Below are 15,602 nucleotides of genomic sequence, written 5' to 3'. Positions count from 1 at the left end.
CCACTAGGTGGCAGGTGAGCAAAAATTTAAACACCTGAGATCATAAACGGTCTAAGAAAATACAAATAAATGTTTGTAAAAATGTCAATGAGACCACATGTCCTTCTATCTCTCTAAGTAGTTACATGCTACAGTCTACACCAGGAAATTAGCAAAAAAACAAAGGAAAAAAAAGATACTTGAGCATCAAAAACGAACATAAAGTTTCCTCTGATTTTCTATTGAGCTGTATTGATTTTTCGTCTATAAAGTTCCTCTGGTTTAAAAACTTGCACCCTGTCTGTATCCCTGGGATGTTTTATAAATCAACCAATTCTGTCTCAAGTTAAAAAGTATCAACTGTAAAATGTAACGTTTTAGCTCTGATGTGACCTAAAAGATCTGCATTCAGATTACAAGGGATGGAAAAACGCTCTGTGCTAAATAAACATTCATGTTGTGCAACAAGAATATCAGAGTTTACTGTAAATCTTTAACCTTGGGGATCTATTATAGTTACTTGGGTTGTTTCTTACATCTGATATAAAATACTGCATTTATAAAAATCTTAAAATTCTGAACTGCCTGCTGTAAACCACATGCTCCACCTTCACCTGCACCTTGGACTTTGCATCAACATCAAATAAATGTCCTCCAGTACACCTGGTGCACAGCAGCAGGTATTAAACGTGTTGCAGTCATGGGAGCCATGGAGGTTTTTCTCCAGTCATTCAGCCCAGTTTCAGTTTTAGTGGCTGTGGTTTTAATCCTCATTGGGTTTTACTTTATTCTCTCTAAGTCCAGGCCTCAGGGCCACAGACAGGGACCACCAGGACCAAAACCGCTTCCCATCATTGGCAACCTGCTGCAGCTGGATGTTAAGAGGCTTGACCAAGCATTCCTGAAGGTGAGACACAACTGATCTCAACATTCCTCTCAACTATATTTCATATATTTTTGCAATTTACCTTCTTTTAAACTATTATATATCTTGTTTTTCTAATCCATGCTTGGCCAGAAAAAAAAAAAAAAAAAGGGCCCCTGATGCACTAAAACCTGATTATGTTAAAGGACTTATATTCTGGGCAACTAATAGTATTCTAGTATTATGAAGGAAATCAAGTCATCACATGGGTATATTCTAGGTCAATGGATCTGATCTTTGCAGTTTGTTTTATTATTCAAAGTTTTCTATCTAAGGAAACCGAACAGATTGCATCAAGACATTAACTTTGCAGCAACCCGTCATACTGAGCATGCATGCAGTGACAGAGAAGAGGAAAACTCCCTTTAAAGAGGTAGAAACCTCCAGCAGAACCAGAACCTGGCTCAGACAGACTGGTCGGGCAGATTTCTGCTCACTTAGGGTCACTGTTGAAGTTTTGGTTGGTTGGGTGAAAATGGAGCTGGACTTGGTGTTGTTTGGGACTGGGTGATGTTGCTGCCTTGCCGCTGCGGCGTGCTGTGTGGTGAGGGTCAGGGTCCGGTGGGGGCCGTTTGGGGCCGAGTATGGGGACCAGATGTTCTCATGCTCAAGTTCTCCCCTGTCAATGGGTGATTCACGGTGTCTGTGTTAGAGGGCATGTGTTTACGGTTTGTGAGCCGCTTGATCCAGACCTCCAGAGCTCTGGCAGAAGATAAGTTAGCAAAACAATGTTGCAAAAAAGGACGTATCCTTCAGGGAGAAAGAAAAGAAAGATGGAGATAGAAAAAGAGTTCAGGTTCAGGCTTCAGTCAAACGTCTCACCGTTAAGCCTCTCAAAGTTAAACCTTTGCTGAGGAAGATGAGATCAGGGGATAAGATCGATCTCACATGTAACTATGGGCCAGTTACCTTGGGGTAATCGGCGATACTATGAATGTATATTATACATGCATATAGGCTATAATGTAAACATCACTCTCAGAGATGCAATAAGTTCATAATAGGTGTGTAAATGAGCTAATCATCTGATTATTGATTACAGCAATCCATATTATTAGCAGAAATAGAGGGCCCCAAAACCAAGATTTGCTTAAGGCCCCATGGAGGCTTGGGCCGGGTATGGGGTATTTCCACAACCCCAAAGTCTCCTTGCCATCTGGGGGCTGGGAGGCAGATCGGGCCCTCTGGTCACGGTTGAGGCTGTGGATAGACTTGGGGCCTTGTGAGCCATTTAAAGTTGGGGCCGACATTCTGCAGGGGTCATTTGATTTTTGGATTACTGCTCCTACTTATGGTGGCTGGCCCTTCTGCCAAGGTGCACACAGAGATGATGTATCAATTTTTATGTTTCTTCTTCAGTATTTTAGTTTTGTCTTAGCTATTTTACTGAACTCCTCCAGCACATAACATAATTTGCATTTTCTTTGTCTTTCATGGTAGCTTTCTAAGACCTATGGATCTGTGTTCACTGTCCACATGGGACCAAAGAAGACAGTGGTCCTGATAGGGTATAAGACGGTGAAAGAAGCATTAGTCAGTTATGCTGAGGAGTTTGGAGAACGGGAACCACCCACCGTGGCTAAAGAAGCAAACCTGCATCACGGTACAGAATCTTTACAAATTCACATGTAGAGAAGTTAGTTTACTGACTTATCCTATTTAAATAGGCGTTGCATGGGCCAATGGAGACTCCTGGAAGGAAATGCGTCGCTTTGCTTTGACCAACCTGAAGGACTTTGGGATGGGAAAGAAAGTATGTGAGGAGAAAATCATTGAGGAATGTCACGTCCTCATCCAGAAGTTAAAGGAGTTTAAAGGTAAGAGCAGAGAGGAAGACAAAATTATTGATATTGTTGCAAGATTTCACCATGACAACTTTGTTCTTTGACCTAAAGCATTATAGTTAAGTTAATTGCTGCTCAGAACTATTCTTTGCTGTCCAACGTCAAAGTAAAACAATTCTCTGAATAGAGTTAATAAAGTGTTGAACGATGGTTTTCTGATTTCTTTGTTGCAGGTGAAGCTGTTGATTTGTCCCAACATATAAACTATGCAGTTTGTAATATAATCTGCTCCATGGTTTATGGCAAAAGATTTGAATATGATGATCCAGAGTTCACTGCCGTTGTAAATCGAACGAACCAAGGCATTCAGCTGTTGGGCTCGCCATCAGTAAAGGTGTGACTGGACTGTTTTAAAGGATAAAATCTGTTAACAATGTACTGAACAGAGATGTCACTGTTTACGTTGTGTTCATCATCAGCTGTACAGCATGTTCCCAAAGATTGGCAAACGGTTTTCTTCAGCCAGAGAGAAAGTGAGGGGACTATTTCTTGCCAATAAACAACATCATCTGATGCTGCTGAACCGTTTGAAAGAGACTCTCAGTCCACCGATGTGCAGAGGAGTTGCAGACGCTTTCCTCATCCGTCAACAGCAACTCAAGGTCAGAATGACTGTAAATCCCACAATGCACTGCATTCATCTACTTGTAGCTTCAATAGGAAGAGGGGATGTTTCAGGAAGGAAACTCTGACCGGGCAGGTTTAAACCTAGGACTAAGACAACACTCATTCTGTTTGCAGCATTGCTGCATCATCAGCAGTGGATCTCTGCTTGCTCTCGTCATTTGTTAGGCCAACATGGAGGACAAAGTGCGTTAGCCTCTCAACCCCTTTCCTCTGCTGGCAGAGAGAGTCACTAATTGTTCAAGACTTTGGAAGAGATAAAAAGGTTACAGTTTTGTTTATCCAGTATCTATAATCCTTGCTGAAGGAATAAACCTGGTTCCTGGTTTTATTTAGAATTTCGCAGAGGGAACATTGGAATTACAGGTTCCCCAAGAACGCTGATTACTGGCTGCCAGTTCCACGAAGGGAGAAAAGCTAGCAGCTTTTTCAGCTCTGAGAAGTTAATGAATACTGGCCATTGACCAGCCAAATGCCCCAGATGCTGAGCTAAGATGACATCCCAACCGTCCATGACGACCTGTGCTACCCACACATAGCTACTTGAACTGAAAAGCAGATTCTGGTTGAAGTTGTTTTATCCTCCAGCCAGTCCGGTCCAGCACTGTAGCCCATTTGAAAACAGAGCTGATGTGCTTCAAAGCTAATGTGTGCTAGTTGACAACACACTGCAACTGTGGGCCAAGCTCCTGGATTTACAGTTTCTTATTCCCCATCTAGTTTTGTTTGTTACTTGTTTGTGAATTAGAACTTTCTCTATACTTAATGGGGCATTAATCCAGATTCAGGAACAGAACTTTCTTCTTTCTTCTTTTGTGCTGTTTCTAACTGCTTTGTGCTTGTTTTATAACTTCGTTGACACAATCATACTTTGAGCACACAAACTGTCAATACGCTCTCAATGAGTTTTTGGATGATTTTCTGAAAACCAGCTGATCTTCTGCAGGAATCTGGGATCACCGACAGTATCTTCAACAATGATAACCTGCTGGTGACAATTATGAACCTGTTTAGCGCTGGAACTGAAACAACATCATGTACCCTGAGATGGGCAATGCTGTTTATGGCCAAATATCCAAAAATACAAGGTCAGGAGTATTATCTACTTCTGGATTTTGTATCAATAGGACAATGAGCACACGTCCTTTGGTTTCTGCAGAGAGTAATCATTGTACCATTGTCATTTATTGACTTTGTTCTTTTAGACCAGGTCCGTCAGGAGCTGAGGAATGTGATTGGAAGTCGCCAAATTCAGGTTGAGGACAGACAGAACCTGCCCATTACAGACGCAGTCATCCATGAGACACAGAGAGTGGCCAACATCCTTCCTCTGGCTATTTCTCACAGGACTAGCCAAGACGTCACGTTTCATGGTTATTTTATCGCGAAGGTAGGAATGAACAACTGAGGGTGCATTACCATGAACTTAATTTTTAAGCTCATTGTTGGAGGACAAGGAGCTTAAAAATTTACATGACTGGTCAGATCAAGTTTACATGTCAGGCACATTTCAGCAACAAGGCAAGTCAAAGTGCTTTACAAGATTAGAAGGGAAATAAAACAAGCAAGCCAGAAATTTGACATTGTGGTTTATGGGAAAATGATGGGTTGAAAAAGACTGATTTGTCTTCCTGCAGATACGCTCTTTAGTTCCCTGTTACTTTGTTGGATTGACTGACTTTACCTGTAAGTTCCTATATTGATCTTCATTAAACATAGCACCCTGACAGTTCTGCTGTCCTCTCTAGATTTTGGTCCATGACACTTTGACCTGCTTTTGGCAAATGATGCTTTTTTTATTCTCAGAGTAGAAAAAGTTTGATGTAAATAATTTTCCTCCAGATTTGTCAATACAGAATCTTTAGGGAAAAGGGTTTTAGAAAATGGATGGATGGATTTTGTATTTTGCATCGGTGGAGAGGTGGTCTCATTCAAAAATCCATTAAATTGAAAATATAGCATGTAAATGATGACTGATATGTGTTTTTAGGGAACTCCAGTAATTCCTGTTTTAACGTCCGTCCTGCAAGATGAGAGCGAATGGGAGAAACCCAACGTCTTTTATCCAGGCAACTTCCTCAGCACAGATGGGAAGTTCCTCAAGCGAGACGCCTTCATGCCTTTTTCAGCAGGTTGGATGATTATTGTCATATATAGATTCTTACTCTATAGGCACTGGCTGAAGATCTGTTTCTAATAGGTCGCAGGGTTTGCCTTGGAGAGAGTCTGGCCAGAATGGAGCTCTTCATCTTCTTCGCCACGCTCCTGCAGCACTTCAGATTTTCTCCTCCAGCTGGAGTTACAGAGGAAGAACTCGATCTAACTCCACGAGTTGGTGGTATTGTGAACCCTCAACCTCACACGCTTTGTGTTGTCCCTTTAAATTAAGGAGGAGCCTATATGTGGAAAATAATTTATTTTATACCTAACAGGAATCAAAGTAAATGTCCTAAATAGAGAAAATTTGTTTTCAATGTGAAATCTTTACTCCACAAATATCCACCACCAATCACCATCATCATGTATTCAGATGTTTTGTATCTTCATCAAGTCAAAGTTATTGTTTGTGGACAAGCTATGCTACCTTTAAGTGACATATTGTGCTGTGAAATGAATGATGTATTATGCTGGACCTCCAGCCTTGTACAAGTCAAACTGCAGGAGTTTAGGGTATAACTGCTGAATCAACAATCCACGGAAGAGGAGGAGTTTCAGGAAAGAAAGTCTGTGATGGAAACGTAAAACTCTGGAGCCAAGACAAACACACCCTCGTTGTAGCACTGCTGCATCAGGACTGGTTCTGTCTTTCACCCGTTGTTCGTTTGGGCGACATCAGCAAAACCTGAAACCTAAGAATCGATTCTACAAAAGGTCATGGGTATCCAGCTCAGTCAAACTATAGAGCTTTGCTTCATCAAAATAAAGTAGAGATAATTAAAACTCCAAATGTATTTGTCTGATTTTGTGTCTTTATAGTAAAATTCAGAACAAAAAGATTAATAAAATGTTTTATGTTTTACAAATTAAATTGAAGAATGTCTGTTCATGTAGTTAAAATCTTTACATTTCAGAGAAGAGGACGTCTTTCCCAATCTGGTTTTTCAGTCAGTCTTGCCAAGAATAACATACTGTCATCTAGTCCAAGATTTTCTTTCAGGTCCAGTTGGTCAAACGTTAGTGAGATAATTTTTTTAGGTGGTTGCATAAAAGCTTTACTAAGAAATGATGAAATGCCTAAGATGTACAAAGATACATATTAAAATTTAACATTGAGTAATATTTGTCTGTTTTTATTACATATTAAGCCTTTTGTTCACCTGAAGTTAATCTAGTACGATGTGTTCTGTGGCTAACAGCAGCAGATCTGAGGATATTCAGAGAAACTTTAAAGGTGATCTGGACTGTCATTACTTCATTGTTGCATGGTTTCTCATAATATTGCATTACATATTTTAATAAATTAATTCATCACCTCAAAACCTTCCTGCTTTTAAGGAAGAAATATGTTTATATTTAATGGAACTGGTAGATTATCAGCGATTAAGAAAGTAAATATTACTTTTCAAACTACACCACTTACTCTATTCTACCACAAAGGGGCAGCAAGTGAAATGAAGATACATGAGAGAATTCAACTTACAAGAGACGGAAAAATGACCTGGGCAAAATAAACATTCATGTTGAGCAACAAGAATATCAAAGTTTACTGTAAATCTCTATTAAACTTTGAACTAAATAAATTATTTTCAGCTGTTTCATAACAATCTGAACACGTTTGCATGAAATGCAATAAAAGAATCTCAGCCTAGATGAATTCTTCCCCTTAAGAATGAAAAATATAAGTTGTCACAGTAGAATAATAATATTAAAACTTGCAAAATATTAGAGATACAATAATGCAATTTAAAAGAACTGCAAAATACGATTAAGTTGTTGACTTTGAAGTTAAAAACTGTATAATGGGCGTGCCGTGGCGGCGTAGGGGACATGATTGGAGGTCTTGAGTCCTCGACCCGGCTGTCGAGGCTTCGACTCCCCGATCCGATGATATTTGCCACATGTCTTCCCCTCTCTCCTTTTCCCTTTCCCATCAGCCTACTTTCATGTAAGAGACACTAGAGCCCACAAAAGACCCCTGGAGGGGTAAAAAAACAACAATACAAAAAAAACAGTAAAATGTTGGGCTGGCTGTAAAAACCCACATATGGAGGACTTTGTCATCGACGGCCGTCACAGATTCAAGTCTGATGACCTTTGCTTCGTGTCTTCTCAGTTTCTCACTACAGCATTCCAGTGTTGACACTCTCAAATGAAGGCCACCCAGAGCCAATAAAACCTTTAAAAAAAAGCTGTAAAATGTTGCAAATTCAGGGATTATAAACTGTCTTAAGAAACATTTGCCTCTTTATGGTGTTTTTTTCTTAAACTATTAAAGATCAGAAATGTTTTCAACTGAAGTTTGCATTTTTTAGAAACATAAAATGCTTTGCAAAGAAAATGTTGCTAAGTCTTAAAAAGGAACAATAAAAGCGATTTTATTCAGTCTGGGTGTGGTGTGACGCTTTAGACATCAGTGCTTTTATTTTGAAGGTGTACAGTCCTGATGCCGTCTAACATCACGTCTCCAAGAAAACAAAACATCTTCTGTCTGATTTCAATGCAGTGGAGCACCAGATCTACTCAACCAGCCAAACTATATGCAGTGATCCACCTGGCAAAAGTTAATATAAACCTAGAAGGACCACCTGAACCTTCAGGGCTCATTTTGTTTTAGTTTCTTAATCTGCACAGCTAACTTGTGTTGTTTCTGACATCTGATATAAAATACTGCAAATAAATGTCTTGGGAATAAATAAAATTCCTAACTGCCTGCTTTAAACCACATGCTCCACCTCCACCTGCACCTTGGACTTTGCATCAACATCAAATAACTGTCCTCCAGTGCACCCGGTGCACAGCAGCAGGTATTAAACGTGTTGCAGTCATGGGAGCCATGGAGGTTTTTCTCCAGTCATTCAGCCCAGTTTCAGTTTTAGTGGCTGTGGTTTTAATCCTCATTGGGTTTTACTTTATTCTCTCTAAGTCCAGGCCTCAGGGCCACAGACAGGGACCACCAGGACCAAAACCGCTTCCCATCATTGGCAACCTGCTGCAGCTGGATATTAAGAGGCTTGACCAAGCATTCCTGAAGGTGAGACACAACTGATCTCAACATTCCTCTCAACTATATTTCATATATTTTTGCAATTTACCTTCTTTTAAACTATTATATATCTTGTTTTTCTAATCCATGCTTGGCCAGAAAAAAAAAAGGGCCCCTGTTGCACTAAAACCTGATTATGTTAAACTGACCAAGTGGGGCTTTGAGAAGACAGAGTATACACATAAACAACTAGTGAATCACAGATGCAGGAGTAGAAAAGTAAAGTTAATGGCTCAGAAAACCTGCTAAGTCTGATGGCAGAGCAGTGGGGCAGTTCACCAGCAGCCGACCGTGACTTTGTTTTTATGGATGTTAAAAATATAATAACAGGTGAGCACTCCTTCACTCCCAGTTCAATATGTCGTCTATAAACCCAGTTTAATCTGCCGTTACTGTCACTGTTAATGGTGTATAAAAAATCTCACAATGCTTAGCCTGGTGGGGGAGTAAAACTTGGTGATCTGCTAGGCTTGTGACACACTGGGGGTAAAACCAAGATGGCAGTAGCAGCTCCTTTAGTGGCTTTATCTAGGAACAAAACACAGCTAAGCAGATCTGAGCCAGTATTCAAATCTATAAGGTGAAAGACAGCACAATGTTAAGCAAAGAAAAGATATTTACTGACATATGAGGGCCCACGATTCTGAGAAATGAATTAATTTGCATATTCTTTTTTTTCCTTTGTGCACACCTGGTTTCATGGTAGCTTTCTAAGACCTATGGATCTGTGTTCACTGTCCACATGGGACCAAAGAAGACAGTGGTCCTGACAGGGTATAAGACGGTGAAAGAAGCATTAGTCAGTTATGCTGAGGAGTTTGGAGAACGGGAACCACCCACCGTGGCTAAAGAAGCAAACCTGCATCATGGTACAGAATCTTTCCAAATTCACATGTAGAGAAGTTAGTTTATTGACTTATCTTATTTAACTGTTTTAAATAGGCGTTGTATGGGCCAATGGAGACTCCTGGAAGGAAATGCGTCGCTTTGCTTTGACCAACCTGAAGGACTTTGGGATGGGAAAGAAAGTATGTGAGGAGAAAATCATTGAGGAATGTCACGTCCTCATCCAGAAGTTAAAGGAGTTTAAAGGTAAGAGCAGAGAGGAAGACAAAATTATTGATATTGTTGCAAGATTTCACCATGACAACTTTGTTCTTTAACCTAAATCATGAATAGAGTTAATAAAGTGTTGAACGATGGTTTTCTGATTTCTTTGTTGCAGGTGAAGCTGTTGATTTGTCCCAACATATAAACTATGCAGTTTGTAATATAATCTGCTCCATGGTTTATGGCAAAAGATTTGAATATGATGATCCAGAGTTCACTGCCGTTGTAAATCGAACGAACCAAGGCATTCAGCTGTTGGGCTCGCCATCAATACAGGTGTGACTGGACTGTTTTAAAGCATAAAATCTGTTAACATTGGACTGAACAGAGATGTCACTGATTATGTTGTGTTCATCATCAGCTGTACAGCATGTTCCCAAAGATTGGCAAATGGCTGTTTTCAGCCAGACAGAAAATGAGGGAAATATTTCTTGCCAATAAACAACATCATCTGATGCTGCTGAACCGTTTGAAAGAGACTCTCAGTCCACCGATGTGCAGAGGAGTTGCAGACGCTTTCCTCATCCGTCAACAGCAACTCAAGGTCAGAACCTTCATTACCTTCCAGAGTAATATTACATAATTTATTGTTTATTCTCTCTGGATGCTGACAAGCTGATCAACCACTGCTGGTGTTATGAACAATCACAAAATGAACATCAAGCCTGAAACCATAAAACCATAAAGAAATGGTTTGTGGTTTGTAGGAAACACAAAATGTTTCTTTACCACAAACAGGAAAATGCTTGTGTATTGATCTTCCTGATATTTTCTGCACTAAGGACTAGCGGAGCTGTTGACAGCTGGTTGCCATGGCAATTGGGTTGTCTGTGGGATAAGAGTAAAGCTGAGTGGTTTAAAGTTGTTCCTCACCTGTTTTACTGTTATTTGCTTTTTGTTGTGACACACTGAAGCTGTACTAGCTCTTAAAAGTTCAACGACTAATAAAAACTGGACTAATTGCCTTGTATTCATAAGTCATCAAGTAAGATAAAAATACTTCAAAAAGTATTTAATAGAATGTCTCCTTCAGTGGCAATTATGTCAAGTTTCATGAATTGTCCAGTATATAAAAAAAGCAAACCCTGGCAGAGTTCAACTCTCACTGGAAACGAGCCCGACTTACTGCCAGCAACGTGGACCAGACTCTGACACCGGTCATACAGGGACCTGACAGCCCGTATCAAGGAGCTCGGTACCCCATACTCCCGGAGAACCCCCCACAGGGCTCCCCGACGGACACGGTCGAACGCCTTCTCAAAGTCCACAAAACACATGTAGACCGGTTGGGCGAACTCCCAGAAACAAAACAGACAGAAACCAAACTAAGCCACATTTTACAGAGATAAAAAATTAGGGTACGTTAGCCTTTGCCCAGCCAAACATTTTCTGACAAATTCAAGCACAAAAATGTTTGAAAATTTTTCAGTACTGATGGTCCAAATGGTTCAATACAGAACCATTGGAACAGTATGATTGTGGGCTTATGACTCAATCTGTTGTTATGGTGCCGGCAGGAACGAGTCACTAGCTATAGCTGCTAATAGTCGCTGTCTTATTCAGTAATGTTTATCTATGGTACTCACCCTGGATGCATGACTGGCACATGTGGGTGCTCCAATCTCGAAGCTCCAAACAAAACCAACACCTTTGATTTCTCCATAATATATATCTATATCTGTCTTTTTCTCACCAATAATAAAAATCATTCCTAATACACTGCTAAGATAGCTATTTTACTTCAATATTTTACATATCTTCTACTTGAGCTAAGCTAATGGGAAAGTACTTTAGGATGAAATGCATTACCCTTTGCCCAGCCTTTGACTCCACATCGAACCGTTTTGGTTTTCAAAATATCAGCTGATCTTCTGCAGGAATCTGGAATCACTGACAGTTTCTACAACAACGAAAACCTTCTGATGACAGTCATGAACCTGTTTGCTGCTGGAACTGAAACAACATCCACTACCCTGAGATGGGCATTCCTCTTTATGGCCAAATATCCAAAAATACAAGGTCAGGAAGGTCAAGGTCTCCTAGATTATGTGAAATAGAACAATGTGCTACAGATCTTCTGGTTTCTGCAGATTGATTAGAGTTGTTGTATCCTTGCCATTTATTGACTTTGATCTTTCAGACCAGGTCCGGCAGGAGCTGAGGAATGTGATTGGAAGTCGCCAAGTTCAGGTTGAAGACAGACAAAACCTGCCTTTTACAGACGCCGTCATCCACGAGACACAGAGATTGGCCAACATTGCTCCTTTGGCAGTTCCTCACAGGACTAGCCAAGACGTCATTTTCCACGGTCATTTTATTGAGAAGGTGAGAAATTAGGCTTGATGGTGCACTATCAACAGCTATTCCCTATATTTCAACATCCATCCATCCACCCATCTTCTTCCGCTTATCCGGGGTCAGGTCATGGGGGTATCAGCTTCAGAAGGGAGGCCCAGACTTCCCTCTCCCCAGCTACTTCTTCCAGCTCCTCCAGAGGAATCCCAAGGCGTTCCCAGGCCAGCTGAGAGACATAGTCCCTCCAGCGTGTCCTGGGTCTTCCCCAGGGCCTCCTCCTGGTGGGACGTGCCCGGAACACCTCACTAGGGAGGCGTCCAGGAGGCATCCTGACCAGATGCCCGAGCCACCTCAACTGGCCCCTCTCGATGTGAAGGAGCAGTGGCTCTACTCTGAGTCCCTTCCGGATGACTGAGCTTCTCACCCTATGTCTAAGGGAGAGCCCAGCCACCCTATGGAGAAAACCCATTTTGGTCATGACCCAAAGCTCATGACCATAGATGAGGGTGGGAACGTAGATCAACTGGTAAATCGAGAGCTTCGCTTTTTGGCTCAGCTCTCTCTTCACCATGACGGACCGGTACAGCACCCGCTTGACAGCAGACACTGCACCAATCCGCCTGTTGATCTCCCTTCTTCCCCCATTCGTGAACAAGATCCCGAGATACTTGAACTCCTCCACTTGGGGCAGGACACCCCCCCTGACCCGTAGAAGGCACTCTACCCTTTTCCAGCTGGAGACCATGGCCTCGGATTTGGAGGCACTGTTCGCCATCCCGGCCGCTTCACACTTGGCTGCAAACCGCTCCAGCGAGAGCTGCAGATCACGTCCCGATGAAGCCAAAAGGACCACATCGTCCGCAAAAAGCAGAGATGCAATCCTAAGGCCACCAAAATGGATCCCCTCAACACCGTGGCTGCGCCTAGAAATTCTGTCCATAAAATGAACAGAATCAGTGACAAAGGGCAGCCCTGGCAGAGTCCAACTCTCACCGGAAACGAGCCCAACTTATTGCCGGCAATGCGGACCAGACTCTGACACCGGTCATACAGGGACCTGACAGCCAGTATCAAGGAGCCCGGTACCCCATACTCCTGGAGAACCCTGCACAGCGCTCCCTGAGGGACACGGTCGAACGCCTTCTCAAAGTCCACAAAACACATGTAGATTGGTTGGGCGAACTCCCATGCACCCTCCAGGACCTGCTGAGGGTGTAGAGCTGGTCCAGTGTTCCACGACCAGGACGAAAACCACACTGCTCTTCCTGAATCTGAGACACGGTCCACTCAGACTCCATGTCCCCCACCTCTCCTGCTATATGTTCGAAGTTTTGCCGGAGATGGGAGTTAAAGCTCCGTCTCACAGGGGATTCCGCCAGACGTTCCCAGCAGACCCTCACAACACGTTTGGGCCTGCCAGGTCTGACCGGCATCCTCCCCCACCAGCGGAGCCAACTCACCACCAGGTAGTGGTCAGTGGACAGCTCCGCACCTCTCTTCACCCGAGTGTCCAAGTCATATGGCCGCAGATCCGATGAAACGATGACAAAGTCGATCATCGAACCTAGGGTGTCCTGGTGCCAAGTGCACATATGGACACCCTTATGCTTGAACATGGTGTTCGTAATGGACAATCCATGACGAGCACAGAAATCCAACAACAGAACACCACTCGAGTTCAGATCGGGGGGGCCGTTCCTCCCAACCAGGCCCCTCCAGGCCTCACTGTCATTGCCCACGTGAGCGTTGAAGTCCCCCAGCAGAACAAGGGAGTCCCCAGGTGGAGCACTCTCCAGTACCCCCTCTAGGGACTCCAAAAAGGGTGGGTAACCTGAACTGTTGTTTGGCCCGTAAGCACAAACAACAGTCAGAACCCGTCCCCCCACCCGTAGGCGGAGGGAGGCTACCCTCTCGTTCACCGGGGTAAACCCCAACATACAGGCGCCGAGATGGGGAGCAACAAGTATGCCCACTCTGCCCGACGCCCCTCATCTTGGGCAACTCCAGAGTGGAAGTATGTCCAGCCCCTCTCAAGGAGACTGGTTCCAGAACCAGAGCCATGCGTCCAGGTGAGACCGACTATTTCTAGCCGGAACCTCTCGACCTCCCACACTAGCTCCGGCTCCTTCCCCACCAGAGAGGTGACATTCCACGTCCCAAGAGCTTCTGCAACCGAGGATCGGACCGCCAGAGTCCCCTCCCTCGGCCGCCACCCATCACACATTGCACCCGACCCCTTTTGCCCCTCTCACGGGTGGTGGGCCCATGGGAGGGGGTGCCATGTTTTCTCTTCGGGCTGAGCCCTATTGGGCTCCATGGGTAAAAGCCCAGCCACCAGATGCTTGCCGTCGTGCCCCCCTCCAGGCCTGGCTCCAGGGTAGGGCCCCGGTGACCCGCGTCCGGGTGAGGGAACGCCAAGTCCAATGTTTTTATTCATCATAGGGGTCTTCGGGCTGCACTTTGTCTGGCCCCTCACCTGGGACCTGTCTGCCTTGGTTGACCCTACCAGGGGCCTGAAGCCCCAGACAGCAGAGCTCCTAGGATCATTGGGGCTCTCAAACCCCTCCACCACGATAAGGTGGCAGCCCAAGGAGAGGTATATTTCAACATATAGCATGTAATTGATGACTGATTTGTGTTTTTTAGGGAACTCCAGTAATTGCTGTTTTAACATCCGTCCTGCAAGATGAGAGCGAATGGGAGAAACCCAACGTCTTTTATCCAGGCAACTTCCTTAGCAAAGATGGGAACTTCCTCAAGCGAGACGCCTTCATGCCTTTTTCAGCAGGTTAGATGATTATTGTCATATATAGATTCTTACTCTACAGGCACTGGCTGAGGATCTGTTTCCTATAGGTCGCAGGGTTTGCCTTGGAGAGAGTCTGGCCAGAATGGAGCTCTTCATCTTCTTCGCCACGCTCCTGCAGCACTTCAGATTTTCTCCTCCAGCTGGAGTTACAGAGGAAGAACTCGATCTAACGCCACGAGTTGGTGGTACTCTGAACCCTCAACCTCACACGCTTTGTGTTGTCCCTTTAAATTAAGGAGGGGCCTATATGTGGAAAAAATTTACTTTTGTCACAGTAGTAGGAAGAGAAGGAGTTTCAGGAAGGAAGTTCTGTACTTGAAACCTTAAAACTCAGGGGCTAGGGCAAACACAACCTCTTTGCAGAACAAAGAGAAGGTCTCTCTTTCACCTGTGGTTCGTTTGGGCAACATCAGCGATACAACCTGAAATCTCCTCCTACTGGCAGAGAAAAGGTCTGCTTCTTGCCCTCGCCAGTGTTGGGATTTATTTTGAAAAATGTGACACAAATTCAAATAATCTGTATATAGAAATTGGATGGTTTCATTTATAAATATACTTCAAATGCAATCAAGACATAAAATGATGTGAATAAAATCTGTCCATAAATCTTTTACCTCTCAGAAAACAGAAGATGATAAATTTTTCATGTTTTGTAGTAATAAAGATTTTTCTGCTGAAGTTTAGCGCGGTGTTGGAGCAGCAGGACGACTAACGACATTTTTATAGCTCACAGAGCAGAAGTGTCAAACTCCAGTCCTCAAGGGCCGCTGTCTTGCAACTTTTAGATGTGCCTCTTCTGCACCACACCTGAAT

The 15,602-nt window shown here is 43.2% G+C and overlaps 1 protein-coding gene across 2 annotated transcripts; it reads left to right on the top strand.

Moving 5' to 3' along the window:
• Nucleotides 1-648: 648 nt before the first annotated feature.
• On the top strand, nt 649-15,467 carry LOC122825880 (cytochrome P450 2K4-like). 2 transcript variants are annotated; one of them, XM_044107460.1, is made up of 14 exons: nt 649-886; nt 2,345-2,507; nt 2,572-2,721; nt 2,922-3,082; nt 3,168-3,350; nt 8,384-8,563; nt 9,282-9,444; nt 9,518-9,667; nt 9,801-9,961; nt 10,047-10,229; nt 11,563-11,704; nt 11,826-12,010; nt 14,627-14,768; nt 14,837-15,467. In XM_044107460.1, exons 1-14 carry the CDS (start codon nt 680-682, stop codon nt 15,022-15,024), a joined length of 2,358 nt encoding a protein of 785 aa, XP_043963395.1. In that variant the 5' UTR covers nt 649-679; the 3' UTR covers nt 15,025-15,467. The 2 variants fall into 2 exon arrangements, with proteins under 2 accessions (XP_043963395.1, XP_043963394.1); XM_044107459.1 differs by lacking the exons at nt 8,384-8,563; nt 9,282-9,444; nt 9,518-9,667; ... (4 more) ...; nt 14,627-14,768; nt 14,837-15,467 and adding exons at nt 4,319-4,460; nt 4,578-4,762; nt 5,363-5,504; nt 5,573-6,630.
• Nucleotides 15,468-15,602: the final 135 nt, after the last annotated feature.

Source organism: Gambusia affinis, linkage group LG22 (assembly GCF_019740435.1).
Source record: "Gambusia affinis linkage group LG22, SWU_Gaff_1.0, whole genome shotgun sequence".
NCBI lineage: Eukaryota > Metazoa > Chordata > Actinopteri > Cyprinodontiformes > Poeciliidae > Gambusia > Gambusia affinis.
The sequence above is the reverse complement of the archived record's forward strand: the minus strand, read 5'-3'. Positions and strand labels throughout refer to the sequence as shown.

Excerpts from the sequence above, each read along its gene's own strand:
- LOC122825880 (XM_044107460.1), top strand. The coding sequence starts at position 680 with ATGGGAGCCATGGAGGTTTTTCTCCAGTCATTCAGCCCAGTTTCAGTT. Across the intron at positions 3,083-3,167 it reads TGGGCTCGCCATCAGTAAAG|CTGTACAGCATGTTCCCAAA; the intron begins GTGTGACTGGAC and ends GTTCATCATCAG. Across the intron at positions 14,769-14,836 it reads CTTCATGCCTTTTTCAGCAG|GTCGCAGGGTTTGCCTTGGA; the intron begins GTTAGATGATTA and ends TGTTTCCTATAG.